At 41.3% G+C, this 14,651-nt stretch overlaps 1 protein-coding gene across 2 annotated transcripts in view; it reads left to right on the top strand.

The window, feature by feature from the left end:
• Positions 1-202: 202 nt before the first annotated feature.
• Positions 203-14,651, top strand: part of Taf3 (TATA-box binding protein associated factor 3) — a 150,951-nt gene continuing 136,502 nt past the window's right edge. Inside the window, exons 1-2 of one of the 2 annotated variants that reach the window (XM_027405142.2) lie at positions 203-577; positions 5,050-5,292. In XM_027405142.2, coding sequence (XP_027260943.1) covers positions 412-577; positions 5,050-5,292 — 409 coding nt within the window. In that variant the 5' untranslated portion in view covers positions 203-411. The remainder of the gene's footprint in view (positions 578-5,049; positions 5,293-14,651) is intronic. The other variant, XM_027405141.2, reaches the window with a different exon arrangement.

Raw genomic sequence — 14,651 nt, 5'->3', positions numbered from 1 at the left:
TTTTCTGTCAGCCGGGAGAGAAAGACCCTGACACCTGTTGTCAGGGAGGCGCATTCTCCACCTGCGCCCAGGCGCTCGGCTTCCGGCCGGTTTCCAGGCCGTAGAGTCGATCTCGAGACTATCGCTGCGCTCCCACGGGGCGGAGCCTGCGCCTCCTCACTCTCGGCATTCTTCTTGTGCTGCCTCGCCCCGGCGGCAGTCCAGCGGGAGGCGGAGCGAGTCCAAAATGGCGGCTCTCAGGCTGGCGCGCTCCGTGCTGCTGAGGCTTTGAGGTGGTCGCCGGGGGCCGGAGGGGGGACGATTTCCCCGCCGCGGGGCCCCCAGAGAATGAATCGGGGGCTCTGCTGAGGCGAGGCGGCGGGGCTGGAGAGCAGTGGCAGCAAAGGGCTGCGGTGGCGTCCACGCAGCGGGATGTGCGAGAGTTACTCCAGGTCGTTGTTGAGGGTCTCGGTGGCGCAGATCTGCCAGGCGCTGGGCTGGGACTCGGTGCAGCTCAGTGCCTGCCACCTCCTCACCGACGTCCTGCAGCGCTATCTGCAGCAGCTGGGCCGAGGCTGCCATCGGTACTCTGAACTCTGTGAGTACTGGGGCTGGGTTGCGGGAGGGCTGTCCCCAAGCCGGTCACGAGTGACACCTCAGCCCCCCTCCCCCCGGCCCCCTTTGGGCGTCCCCTCCAGGGGTGGCGTTCCGAATCCCGCTTCGAGATGGGCGATCCTCTCAGACTCGGATGATCCTGGGCTTCCACAGTCCCCTGCGAACTCCAGTCATCCCTTAGGTGCCTCTTCCTCATCCGCTAACTTCCCGCCACCAGCGGGGAAGCAGGGTCCCGGCTTGCAGCTCCACACCCTCTCACCTCTCCTGGTCCTGGAATGATGCTTCGCTCTCTCTCATTGTCTCGGGTCTGCTGCAGCCAGAGCTACCCCAGAATGCTCTCCACCTCGCTCACCTTGGTCTTTTGCCTCCTTTGCCCGCAAACTACTACAACTAGTTGTCACAGGCGCTCCGTCTACCGGCCGTTTCTTACAAGGCTGGCCATCCCTGAGCTCCTAACTACAGACAGACTCGTTGACAGCTCTGCTCAGTCAGGGTCGTTGCCTCTTTTTTTTTTTTTTTTTTTTTTTTTTTTTCCCCTTGTATCTGTTCGTTTCACAGACAGCATCTCCATTTGCTACTACTGTTCAAGGCCAGCTTTGTCGATTTCGCTGAATAACTTTGACAGGCATCTCAGTTACGCACCGAGTCCCCTCCTTTATGCCTTTATGTCAGTGTTGATGCAAGTGTGATGGGAGGGATTATAGGTGATTTGCAAGGTTTCCCGGGTAATCAGGGCTACAGTATATATTGACGTTTAAGTGAATGTCCAATAGTATCTTTAGCAGGGGATATTTAATAATTTGGAACGTTTCAATAGAAGCTATAAAACATTTTATTGATGTGTGAAGCCGTGTGTGTGTGTGTGTGTGTGTGTGTGTGTGTGTGTGTGTGTGTGTGTGTTGTGTTGGGGGTTATACCATTCATTTAAATTAAATGATATGATTTGTAGGGGTGGGGGTTTCGAGACAGGTTTTCACTGTGTAGCCCTGGCTGTCCTGGAACTAGCTCTGTAAACGAGGCTGGTTTCGAACTTACAGAGATCTGCCTGCCTTTGGCTCTCAGGTGCTGGGATTAAAGGCATGTGCCCTCATAAGACATTTTTTTTTTTAATGTATAGTGTTCTGTCTGCATGTATACCTGTAGGCCTGAAGGAGGGTACCAGATCTCATTATAGATGGCTGTGAGCCACCTTGTGGTTGCTGGGAATTGAACTCAGGACCTCTGAAAGAGCAGCCAGTGCTCTTAACCACTGAGCCATTTCTCCAGCCTCCCACTATAAGACTTTTAAGGTAGTAAGTTGTAGAACTAAATCTGTTTTATAGAGCACTTTATTCTGCTAAAGTGGTTTCCTACCTTTAAAATTAAAACCTATAGATTTGGCCAGGTGTTAGTGTCGCACGCCTTTAATTCCAGCACTCGGGAGGCAGAGGCAGCCGGATCTCTGTTCGAGGCCAGCCTGGTCTCCAAAGGAGTACCAGGATAGGCTCCAGAGCTACACAGAGAAACCCTGTCTCGAACCCCCCCCCCAAAAAAAAAAACCCTATAGATTTATTGTGTTTGTAAGACTCCAAATGACATTTTTATCAAAATATCCAAGCCCCAACACAAATCAGATCCTGTCCATGATATAAACCTCATCTTGTCAATCATCTTTTAAAAAGTATCTTGATTATTTTCCATTTGCTACCATCTAAAAATCTTAGCAGCACACAGTTCCCTTTGTGAGCTAGCATTTTTTTTCTTATCTTCTTGCCACCCTAACATACTAATCTGCAACCATGCTGTGGTACTTGCCTTTTCCAACGCATTTGAAGCTATCTACTCCCATTCACACATTGTTTTACTGAATGTTCTTCTGGTGGTCTACCAGCAGTATCACTTACATTTTGAGATTTACTTATCACTTGCTCTGGGGAATTTGTGTTATCAGCTATCATAATCCTGTGCATTTTTCTCTTATGCTGCTTATCATCTTGCTCTGTAATTGTGTGTGTGTGTATGTGTGTGTGTGTGTGTGTGTGTGTGTGTGTGTGTGTGTGTGTGCACTCTGTCCCAGGAGACAAATAGGCTATATTCATAGTCTGCTAAAGTACCTAACTGATTGGATCACCCTGGTTGTATTTGTATTACCATAGGGTGTGGCCAGAATAATATAGAAACTTAAGAAACAGTTGTCTAGTTAATGAATGGATAGTTTACAAGTAGTAGCTAATTACTGAATGAGTTCCTAAAATACACTTTTTTTAGAGTGCTTCCTTCTCTGAGTAGGGAAGGCCAAAGTGGTATTCATTCATTGGCACCTTGAAAATTTGCCGTGGCAGAATGGTTTTCTATCCCTTTCTTCTTTGCCTTCAAGCCCCTCCTCCATTGTCCTTGAGTATATTGTTACTATTATATTAGATTATATTTTGTTACCTAGTTCCTGGACTAAAGGAAGATGTTGTGTACCTTTTGGGTTTTCAAAATACCCCCTGAATACATAGTTACCTTTCGTGCCATGTAGTTCATGGATTCCAAAGTTGCCAAGGGATCGGTGTGCCTGCCTGCCCGCCTGCCTGCCTGCCTACCTGCCTTCCTTCCTTCTTCCCTTCTTCCCTTCCTTCCTTCCTTCCTTCCTTCCTTCCTTCCTTCCTTCCTTCCTTCCTTCCTTCCTTCCTTCCTTCCTTCCCACCTGTTTCTGTGGGAAGTGCCGGTATTGAAGGTGTGGGCCATCACACCCAGTGTGAACCTTTTTCTTTTTCTTCCTCTTTCTCTTTCATTTTTGTTTTTTTGAGGCAGGGTTTCCTCTGTAGGAAGTTCCGGTCCTGGAACTTGCTCTGTTGACCAGGCTGGCCTCGAATTCTTAGAGATCCACCTCCTGAGTGCTGGGACTAAAGGCATGCACCACCATTGCCCGGCTGAGAACCTTTTTCTTAATTACCCATCTTTTTTTCCTAGTCAGTTTTCTTTTCCTTCCTCCCTTAGACCCCCCTTTTATGAGAAGATGATTGTCAGGTTCATTATTCCCCATTTTCATTTGGTGACTGACAGTTTTAGATTGTAGGGTTGAAGACTATCCATTCATTTACTAGACAATTGTGTCCATACTGTTTTGGCCCTACCTTATGGTCACTACAAATACAATCAGGGTGCTCCAATCAGTTAGAACATTAGCACTTATGAGGAATATGAATATAATCAATTTGTCTCCTGGGAAAGGGTATTGTAAGAAAATTGTCTGCCAGTGACCTGTCGAGTAGGTAGAACTTGAAGCCACAGCCCTGTCTTACCTGCCCTTTCAAAGTTCCCCTGAGCCAGGCACCATGGTTTACTCCTGTACTCCCAACACACAGAAGGCTGAGACAGGAGGTTCACTGTGAGTTTGGGGCTAACCTGTACTACATAAAAAGCTCTGTGTCAGTGAATACTATAGCTAGATCTTGTCTCAATAAACTACTCATTGAACCATGTAACAACTTTTTAGCTATCCTAGTCATGAATAGAATATTATAAAAACAAGCATTTCATAAACCTTAAATCACATTTTAAGAGTATATTGTGATTTTTCTATTTTGCCATTGGTTATAATATCTCACCGTGCCTATGTATAAATTAAAATTTAACATAGTTAAGCTATATATAGGCAAAAACTGTCATTTATGTAGTTTGGTACTGTTCAAAGTTCTGGCATCCACTGGAGTTGGTGTAATATATCTTCTGAGAATAAAGGAGACCGTTCTTCTGTTTTGTCTTTTGAAACAGGGTTTCTCTGTTATGGAACTCTCTCTGTAGACCAGACCAAACTTAGATCTGCCTGCCTCTGTCTCCAGTGCTGCGATTAAAGGCATGCACCACCACACCTGGCAAACAGGAGACCATTCTTTACTGATGTAGTTACAGATATAATACAGAGATGGGGGAAAGGTATCTGAACTCTTTTGCAAGATAAGGGGGGTCAAGGGGGAGGAGCACCAGACTGTCTGAGACTGAGACTATGAGGCATGTAGAATTTAAGGTGGTTCTGTTTTTATACTGACAATAATAATGACTTCAATGAGAAGAAGTGAAATGCCTGCTAATTCAGTAAGAGGAAGAATGAGTATTATTTTTTTTCTTTTGTGCATCACTAAAAGTGTTTGGGTTTTTTGTTTGTTTGTTGTTGTTGTTTGTTTTTTGAGATAGGGCTTCTCTACATACCCTGGCTATTCTGGATTTCATTATATATACCAGGTTGGCTTCAAACTCACAGATCTGCCTGTCTCTGTCTCTTGAGTGCTGGGACTGAAAGTGTGTACCACCATAACTGGCAGTCAGCTTTGTATTTTTAAGTAATTTGATTATCTGTTTAAAATCTAATAAATATTTTCCTGTAACTAGGGTTTAAATAAGTAATGTTTTATTGCAAACTGTATATTTATTGCAAACTGTATATGTGTTTCTTTCAGGTGATATGATTTGCTTTTGATTTTATTTCAGATGGCCGAACAGACCCCATTTTGGATGATGTTAGTGAAGCCTTCCAACTTATGGGGGTTAATCTGCATGAACTAGAAGACTATATTCATAATATTGAGCCTGTCACCTTCCCACACCAAATTCCTTCATTTCCTGTTAGCAAGAACAATGTCCTTCAGTTCCCTCAACCTGGAAGTAAAGATGCAGAGGAAAGAAAAGACTACATTCCCGATTACCTGCCACCCATTGTGTCTTCTCAAGAAGGTTTGTGTCCTTTAATCCTCCTGTATTACTGACCTCTTTGATGGAGTTTTCGTCTTTTTAACTTTCTGTACTCTACTAACAGGAACATTCTAGAAATGCAGTCTCAGTGTTTTAAAGTGATTTACAAATTATTCTAAGCTTTCAACAGATATGCTTGCAGCTGGTTTTATCAGGCAGAGTCGTGGTGTGATGAAGGTTCTTCGTGATGGGGCATTAATCTCCTTTGTAACTTGTAGATAGGAGAGGACAGAATGTGACCACACAGAATCTTCTGGTACACGTATTACACAAGAATGAGATATTGAGTTAGAAGACCTTCAAAACAAAAAGGGAACCTTAGGGCTCTCCTCTCCTCCCGTTATTAGATTATTGAAGAGCTGAATGCACCACTGTATACATGGGGATAATGAGTGCATTGTGTGCACTTGCTGATATGATTCCTAGCTCCAGTTTTTTTTTTTTTTTTTTAATTTTAGGATGAGTAGAAATAATTTCCTTTGGGCTGTTTAGAACTTTTGATTATAAAGAAGGTGGAGATGCAGCTCAGTTGGTAGTGTGCTTTTTGCTCTATGGGAAGCCTTGAGTTCAACCCCAAGCACTGTATAAAATCAGGCATGATGGCACATGACTGTATTGCCAGTACTCAGGAGGTAGAAGAAGGAGGATCAGAAATTCAAGGTCATCCGAGGCTACATGGTGAGTTAAAGCCAGCCTGGGCTACATGAGACCCTGTCTCAAAGAAAAGAAGGCAGGCAGGCAGCTGGCTGGAAGGAAGGCTGGTTGGTTTACAGGGTAAACAGATTCACAAAGATAGAAAATGAATGGTATTTGCTAAGGCCAGGGGACGTAAGGAATGGGGATTGATGTTTAATGAGAACAGAGTCTGAGTTTGGGAAGAGAATACATGTAGAGATTGATAGTGGTGATGGTTGTATAAGAAGTGAATATACTCAGTACCACAGAACTGTACCACTAAAAGTGGCTAAAATGGACTATGCATGGACTCATATAGCATTTATATTTTGTAAGTAGCTTATTTCACACAGCGTAATGTCTTTAAGCCTTGTCTCCAGTGTTCGTGTGGCAGCATTGTCCTCTTTGTTTTTGTTTTTGTTTATTGATACATAGTTCTGGCTACCCTGGAGTTCACTATGTAGACTAGGCTGGACTCACACTCAGATATCCTCTACTTCTTCCTTCTGGAGTGCTGGGATTAAAGGCAGGCACCACCATACCTGATGCATTGTCCTGTTTTTAAGGCTGGGTTATGTGACATTTGCATATTTCACATCTATTTCACCACCTCTTAATAGAAATTGGTTGTTTTTACCTGTTGCTTCCTGTGAGTAAGGCTGTTATGGTCTTATGAGAATTGAGCATACAACCTTGTCTATGCCCATGCCTTCAGTTTTCTTGGGTGTATACCCCAGAAGTGGACATGCTGTGTTGGAATGAAATATGGAAATCAGAATTTTGCTTGTTTGAGTCCTGGGCATTGAACTCAGGAGTTTGCACATGGTTCTCCACTGGGCAATCCATTATTCTGTAAAGCTTTATTTTATTACGTCTTATTTATGCTTGTGTGTATGTGGTCACAGCACATCTGTAGAGATCAGAATTGGATCTTTCCTTCAATTATGTGGATCTGAGTATCAAAGCCATGTCATCAGGCTTAGCAGCAAGCTCCCTTACCTGCTGAGCCATCTCTCTTACCCCAGTGAATATCTAATTTTTGAAGACCCATTCCACTCTTTGACAAAGTGGCTGGCATCATTTACCTTCCAACCAGGCATGGCCAAAAGCTGCAGTTTTTTACAGTTCATTTTGTATAATCTTTTGTTCCCCTAGCTTTTGAAGTATGATGTGCTTGTTTTATGGACTAGGCTTAAACTTGAAGTAGGGTATTTAACAATCCATGTGGCTATGCTGATTGTCTGAAAACTGGACATAAACTGGAGGGTGAGCTTCCTTGTGGATTGGTGGGCTGCCATCAGACCCTGGCCCTAGTGTACAGTGTATTTCACTGTGAAGTACTAGTGCTGTAACACATCATTCTGAAAACGAAGTCCTGTTCATGTTGGCAATAGCTATGGTAGACAGGGAAGGTACTTATTTTATGCTTTCTTCTTTACTTTCTTGGGAAGTAGTGATGTATGTGAATACAGTGAGAATTGTGGTGCGGGCGTGTGCAAGTCTGTGGCAGCCAGAGGAAGCTGTCAGCTACCCTGCTCTTCACTGAGGCATGGCTTTACACTGAACCTGGAGTTTGCTGTTTCTTGACTCTTGACTGGCCTACCTGGCCAGTGATGCTTTTTTTTTTTTTTTTTCCCCCCAGCTCACAGTACTATGGTTACAGGTGTGCATGGCACACCCAGCTTTTTACAGCGTGCTAGGTATACAAGTTTAGTTACTCATTCCTGCCTAGCAATCATGCTAACCCACTGAGCCATCTGCCTCCCTCTCCCCTTCACGGTAACTTTTTGTTTTGTTTTTTGTTTTTTTGAGGAGGTTTCTCTGAGTAACAGCCTGAGCTATCCTGGAACTAACTCTGTAGACCTGGCTGGCCTTGAACTCACAGAGGTCCATCTGCCTCTGCCTCCCGAGTGCTGGGATTAAAGGCGTGTGCCATCACTTCCCGGCTTTATTGTAACTTTTTATAGTTATCATCATTCTCCAGCCTGAGCCTGCTAAGAGGCAGACTGCTCAGTAGCCCAGCACTTTGTCTTCAAAATAAAAAGATGACCTTGTGGAGAAGTACTGACTAGAGCCAGGAGTTAGTGACAGGGCTGAGTGTGGTGCATCAAGCAAAGCACACCATTGGTGGGCGCTCATAAAATGGAATGAAGCATCATTGTCCTATCATGCTGCTTCCAAGTTCCTGCTTTCTCTTCTGTCTGGGCTTACCTCTCCACTCCACACCTCTGTGTCTAGGCTGAGCAAATATCTCTCCATATAGAATGGGCTCCATTAAGTCAGTTTATGCATTAGAGTTAGGTCTTGGACCCACTGCCAGTGGCTGCAGATATTGTCCCAGTCACACCATTGTCACCTATGCAGGTTCCCCATTTGTGAGACCTGAGTTAGTGATGAAGTTCTCTTTAAAGCCTTTATTGTTTAATGATAGCAGTTTTTTAGCTTAGAAACCTACTTTTGTTATATCTGATTTAAACAGAAATTATTTACTTTTAAAATGTAATTAGTGCATTTAAATACCAATATTAATGAAAGATATGAGGGCTGAGCAGTGGCCAGATAGTATTGACTAGAATTTTGTTGTCTTCTTTGGTAAGGCTTTGTCAGGTGGTCCTGGAATTTCTTTCTTGTTGGTGTCGATAAACGTGGTTGCTTAAACAACCAAGATGTCTTCATGAAGATAGTACTAAGAATCCATGAAATTCAAATGCTGGGGAAGAAACAAGGAATTAGAGGATGAAACTAATATATTAGTAATAAGTAGATCAATGTTTTAAATTTTTCGTTTATTTCTTTGTTTTTTGGGTTTTGTTTTTGTTTTGTTTTGTTTTTCCTAGACAGGCTTTCTCTGTGTAAAAGTCTTGACTGTCCTGGAACTTCCTTTGTAGACAAAGCCTGTCCTTAAACTCACAGAGATCCACCTGCCTCTGCCTCTAAAGTGCAGGGATTAAAGGCATGTGCCACCACCGCCCAGCTCACCAGTGAATTTTAAAATGATGTGGTCATGAGTTTTATATTAGTGAATAAGATAGAGGCCAAGTTAACAACCAAGATTTACATGTATTGTCATGTTTGTGGCATTCGACTGAGCTAGAATAGGCTACCCTTCCTCTTCCTCCCTCCCTCCCTCCCTGGAGTTGTTTTGCTTGCTTGTTTTGGCGGTTGATTTTGCATGTTTTCTTTAAGATAGGTAGGGTTCTTATACTATAGCCCAAGTGAACATGGACTTCACTATGTAGTTCAAGCTGGCCTTAAACTTATGAATAGCCTTCTCTGGTGCTGGGATTGCAGGTAACTTTTCTAGTGTAAAAACTTTAGCCCACATTTGTTGTGCCTTTTAACACTTTCTAAATTGAACTATTTTCTTATCTACTACCAACTAGACCTCCTACTTAATAGTTAAGTTGGTTAATAATTTGAGAAGGAAGGGATCTTTTTATGAATTGGACTTATGCCGGGCAGTGATGGTACATGCCTTTAATCCTAGCACTTGGGAGGCAGAGGCAGGTGGATCTCTATAAGTTCGAGGCCAGTCTGGTCTACAGAGTGAATTCCAGGACAGCTATGAGACAACATAGAGAACCCCTATCTCGAAAAACCAAAGGGTCAGGAGAGAACTGGACTTACGATGCTAAGGTATAGCATAGTGGTTAGAACATTTTGCATTTGCTTTGAGTATGCAGAGTCCTGGAGTCAATCCCTAACACTGCAGAAAGCAACAGAGCAACAACAAATAAATAAGAGGCAATAAATTTGTACTCAGAAAATCTTGGGTTTGTTTCCCTTTATTTTTATTTGATGGAATAGAATTCTTATAAAGTTATGGTTATCATATTTAAATGCTGTCAGGTAAATGTAGTTAAAATATCAGCTTTATGGTAAGCAGTGAAAATACATGAGAAGAAAAAAAGAATCATTGGGTTTCTTTTCTGCATTATTTGAAGTAAAATGTATCACTTTGGTGCATGCCTTTAGTCCCAGCACTCAGAAGGCAGAGAACCAGGTAGATTTTTGAGGCCAGTCTGGTTTACAAAGCAAATCCCAGGACAGAGAAACCCTGTTTCAAAAAACCAAGAGGGGGAACAAAAGAAAGAAGAAAAAAGAAGCCATAACATTTAAAAGAGAAACAACTACACTTATTTATTTGTTTTAATTTTATTTTATGTACATGGGCATTTTACTACCTGTATGTCTGTGTACCACATGAGTGCCCAGTCTCTATAGATGCCATCAGATTTCCTGGAGCTAGAGATATGAACAATTATAAGCTGCTATATGAATGCTGCAAATTGGAGAGCAACAAGTGTTCTTAACTTCTGAGCTATGCTACAGCTTCATATGTATTTATTTGAGATAGATTCTCTCTTCATTGCCTAGGCTGGTTTTGAACTCCGGTCTAAGTGAGTCTCCCACTAAAAGTGTACAAGAGTATTCTAACATAATTGCCAACACTTATGAATTATCTCTCTGATAATAGCCTTTCTTAGCCAATGTGAGATAACATGAGTGTGAGTTCAGTTTATATTTCCTTAAAGATTAGTGATGTTGAACATATTTAAAGGTATATGTTAATATCCATATGTCTTAAAAATACCCATTGCAGTCATATAGATATCTCCAGTTCAGGATCAGGACTATAGGGATTTTGCTTTTTATGATATATTAGTATGTGTTTTATCAAAACTAACAGTTCCCGTTCTCAGAGAAGATCATAGCTTAGAATATTCTATAATTGCTCATTTTCTTATCACAGAGTACACATCGTATTGATACTGTCATTTATGATTACTAAAGCAGGTAAAAGCATTTTGTATTGTTTTGTTTGCACACACTATCTTATCCATGTTTTGAGAAAGCTATGTTGTGTATACACTACCAGGTAATATAGCTATTTTTTTGTGTTTTCCCACCTTGTTGCCCAGTGTTTCAGTGTTGTTTGAGTGTGTTTTTCTCAACTTTTGATTGTTGGGTGTTATTTTTGGTATTTAATCACCTTTTGCTTTAAAAAATTGCAAGTGTGGTTACATAAGCTCCTTTAAATTACTATGGAGTTACATCCGGATGACCATATTGTAACTTGAACATATCTTAAATTAAAGTGCACGTATAATAGGCAAACTACAGGGCTCCTGGAGAGAATTCCTGGTTTACTCAGTAACCCGGGGCTGGGGCTTCTTGGCTTGCCAGCATCTGAAGAAAGTATTAAACATCCAAATCTTGAGGTACAATACCTCATTTGCCATCATCATAACTTCTAAAAAATCATAAACTGAACCATTGTTTAGTCAAGGCTGTCAGTAGCTTTGGTGACTTTCTAGGAGGTTCAAATCTTCAGCTTCACAGTGCGCCCTCTTCTGTTGCTTTTGTGTAATGCCCCCCAGATACTTTTCTATCCCTGGTTCCCCATGCTTTTATATGGATCTTTCCTTTTCCTTTAGATTAGCTTTCCTAGTGCTCTTGAAAGATTAGTGTCAATGTATTATTTTAAATTATAATTTGGAACCATTGAGGGAAAGCTAAGTTTGTGTCCAAATTATAAGTATTGGTGTTTTTTAACTGGTACATAATAAGGATAAAGGATATAAATGCATTTTTTTAAAAGTATGTGTGGTAAGTTGGTTCAGTTGGAAAATGCTGGTACTGTTGAGCAGGGAGGACTCCAGGAATGCAGTACCCCTGCAGGCCTAATAGACCTCCTTTCAGCCTCCAGGAGAATGATCATAGGAAAGAGCACAGTTGAAGCATGTTCCATGGATAAGATTTGTTTATAGAGTTGTACTAGAGAATTCACGACACAAGGGAGCCAAGGTTTCATAGTTGGGAGATGTGTGGGTGATCAAATATGTAATACCCAGACCTTAAAGAAATTGATGTTGAGTTAAAGTTTACACTAAGGCCATATTCTAATACCTTATGGTTTTTGAAAAAACAGGAGTCAGTTAGATTTTGAGGTTATGAAATATGCCAAGGACCTTGGGCCCAGGGCAGACAAGGGTGTCTGTTTTAAGCAGCAGATGCACTTGCTGTACAGCAGATGGGTGGAGATATGGGCTACTGACTTGAGTGTCTTCCATGTGCCAGACATCCACTGTGACCCAGGCTGGGGACAGACATTCTCTCACTCATCTCTTGATTTAGTGGAAGTATTTAAAGATGGCCCTACTTTCATTGTAGGATAGTGACCTCATCTTCTTTCAGTTTATTTGTTTTATTTTGCTGAGGTAGGGTCTGACTGTGTAACCAAGGCTAGCCTGAACTTGCAGTCTTTCTGCCTCTATCCTCCATTGCCAGAGTACTAGGACACTGGCATATGCCACTGTGTCTGGCTTGTTCAGTTCTTAAGCAGAAATTGCTGGAAATCTAAAATCAATTCTGTTATAGAAGATTAAGTGTTAATCTCAGGTTTTTGGATTAAAGTTTCAAGTTAGCTGTCTTAACGGAATTTACACCTGATGCTGTAGTATCTGCTGTTGCCATATGATATTTGCTTTACTGATTAATAGTTTAGCATTTACTGCAACAGGACAGTACAAAGCCATCGCTTTTTCTTTCTCAAATAGGATAGGCCTGGTAAATGGAAATAATTATGATTGAACTGGGAAAATTGTTTGATCTGGTAAATTGGGGATAATTACTTCCTTGGGATTATACTTGAATGGCATAGGTTATTTTACTATAGATCTTGGAAGTGTTTTTCTGAAAATAGGCTCACGTTTACCATTATTTTTCCTGAAAATCTATAGTAGGTATAATGATTGACATGATACATAGCTTCAAAACCATAATGCAGTAAGTATATCTGTAGTTAGTCTCCCCCTGAGTCTTTCTAACCTGGGAATAACAGCAGTGTGTAAAGTGAAGCACATAGTAGGGTTAGTTTGCTTCTACTTAGGGGATTCTTCTGAGTTCTGCTTGAGGGATAGTCTCTCTCACAGAAACTTCTTTGCACTTCCACCTACACAGTCCACTTACACTTGGTCTTCAAAAGGCAGTTAGTCCTGTAAGAAAGGCGAAGGTATGTGAGAATGTGTTTTTACTTTCTATATTTGTTTTCCACTGGCTTATAATAATAGACTTATTTTTAGTAATTGTTTCTTTTATAGTTTTTAGTTTCCTTTTTTGAAACCCATGGATATAGTTATTGCCATCTTATTTTACCAAGGGGAAGGGGCAGGTATGCTTCTCACTTTGTGCCTCTCCTCTTGTCCCTGCAGTACTCTGTCTCTCTCTCTTGTTCTCGCTCTCTTTAGCTCTGTAACAAGTTTTGTTGTGGTACAAATTAACTTTTGGCAATTGGTGCATTGTGTATTATAATACCTGATGTCTAAGGTATATATACTTTCCCCTCATTTCATCAGAGTTGGTTTCAACTAACAACTAACAATTTTTGTTTGTTTGTTTTTGTTTTTTGAGATTGGGTTTCTCTATGTATCCCTGGCTGTCTTGGAATTCCCTCTGTAGACCAGGCTGGCCTCAAACTCACAGAGATGCACCTGCCTCTTCCTCCCAAGTGCTGGGATTAAAGGCGTGTGCTACCACTGCCAGGTTCATTTAACGGTTTTTAATAAAACGTTATATAGTCAAAATACAAAGTTTAGATATACACTGATATTGCTGGTAATATTCTCGTTTTATTCTCATTGGAGATGTAATGCACTGTAGTGTAAGATTGATCCTTTCTACTGTGGAGGTGACTGCAGTTCAGTAAGTGACACTCTTTCCTTTCTTGTTGGTATCAATGAATATCCTATCAAATGCCAGAATGTTTTTAAAATTGTGAGTAAAAGCAGCTTCAGCTATTTATTCACAACTTGTTTTAGATCTTCTCATTTCCATTTTTCTATTGAGCTCTGTGGAGTTTTTCTGGGATTATCACATGTAAATCTGTTGAACATGTTTCTGCCTTTCGGAAACATCTGCATCTAGAGCAGATTCCCTGTTAGCAAAGTCCCATGTTGTCCTTTCAGAAGTCAAGTTTCCTTTCCAAAGTTCAAAATTATAATCCATTGTCATCTTTTTATTAAATGCTTTATTTTTAAACATTATCATCTAAGGTCCAGCAAAAGACACGTTAGAATTGAACTCATTTCTCCCATTCTAAAGCAGCAAGATTTCCTTATTTCTGTAGGTCCCTCTCTCCTGCTTTATGAAAGAGCATTTGGGTGACTGGAGTCGTGTCTCCTCCCTTCTTAGATTCAGGTCAGGTATAGCCGTGTTTACTCGCGTCTATGTATTTCTTTATTCTTTGTATGTTTTGAGCAATATACCCTAATTTACTTAGCTAGTCTCTTATCATTGGGCATTTTCCTTATTTTAAGATGTCACAGCCTCACAGCTTATCTCCCTGTGTACATTTTTCTTTCATATTATTTCCTTATGACAAATTCTCAGGAGTTTGGCGGTCAAAGGTATAAACATGTTTATGATTTTTGACACATCTTACACTCTGGTTTCAAAAAGAAATGTGTCAGTTTACAGTGCCACGGTGAATGTGTGATTGGGCCACATTCCAACAGTCTCACTAAATGGATTTCAAAGCTGCTTTTTTCTCTCCTGGTAGCTTAGATTAAACAAGGTCATTTGTTTTTCATGCTTTAACTTAAAATGTAGTAACTACCAAAATCCTTAGCACTCCTGCCCCTGGCTAGAATTATGGCCACTGAGGT

Source organism: Cricetulus griseus, chromosome 3, assembly GCF_003668045.3.
Source record: "Cricetulus griseus strain 17A/GY chromosome 3, alternate assembly CriGri-PICRH-1.0, whole genome shotgun sequence".
In the NCBI taxonomy this organism is placed as follows: domain Eukaryota; kingdom Metazoa; phylum Chordata; class Mammalia; order Rodentia; family Cricetidae; genus Cricetulus; species Cricetulus griseus.
The sequence above is the reverse complement of the archived record's forward strand: the minus strand, read 5'-3'. Positions and strand labels throughout refer to the sequence as shown.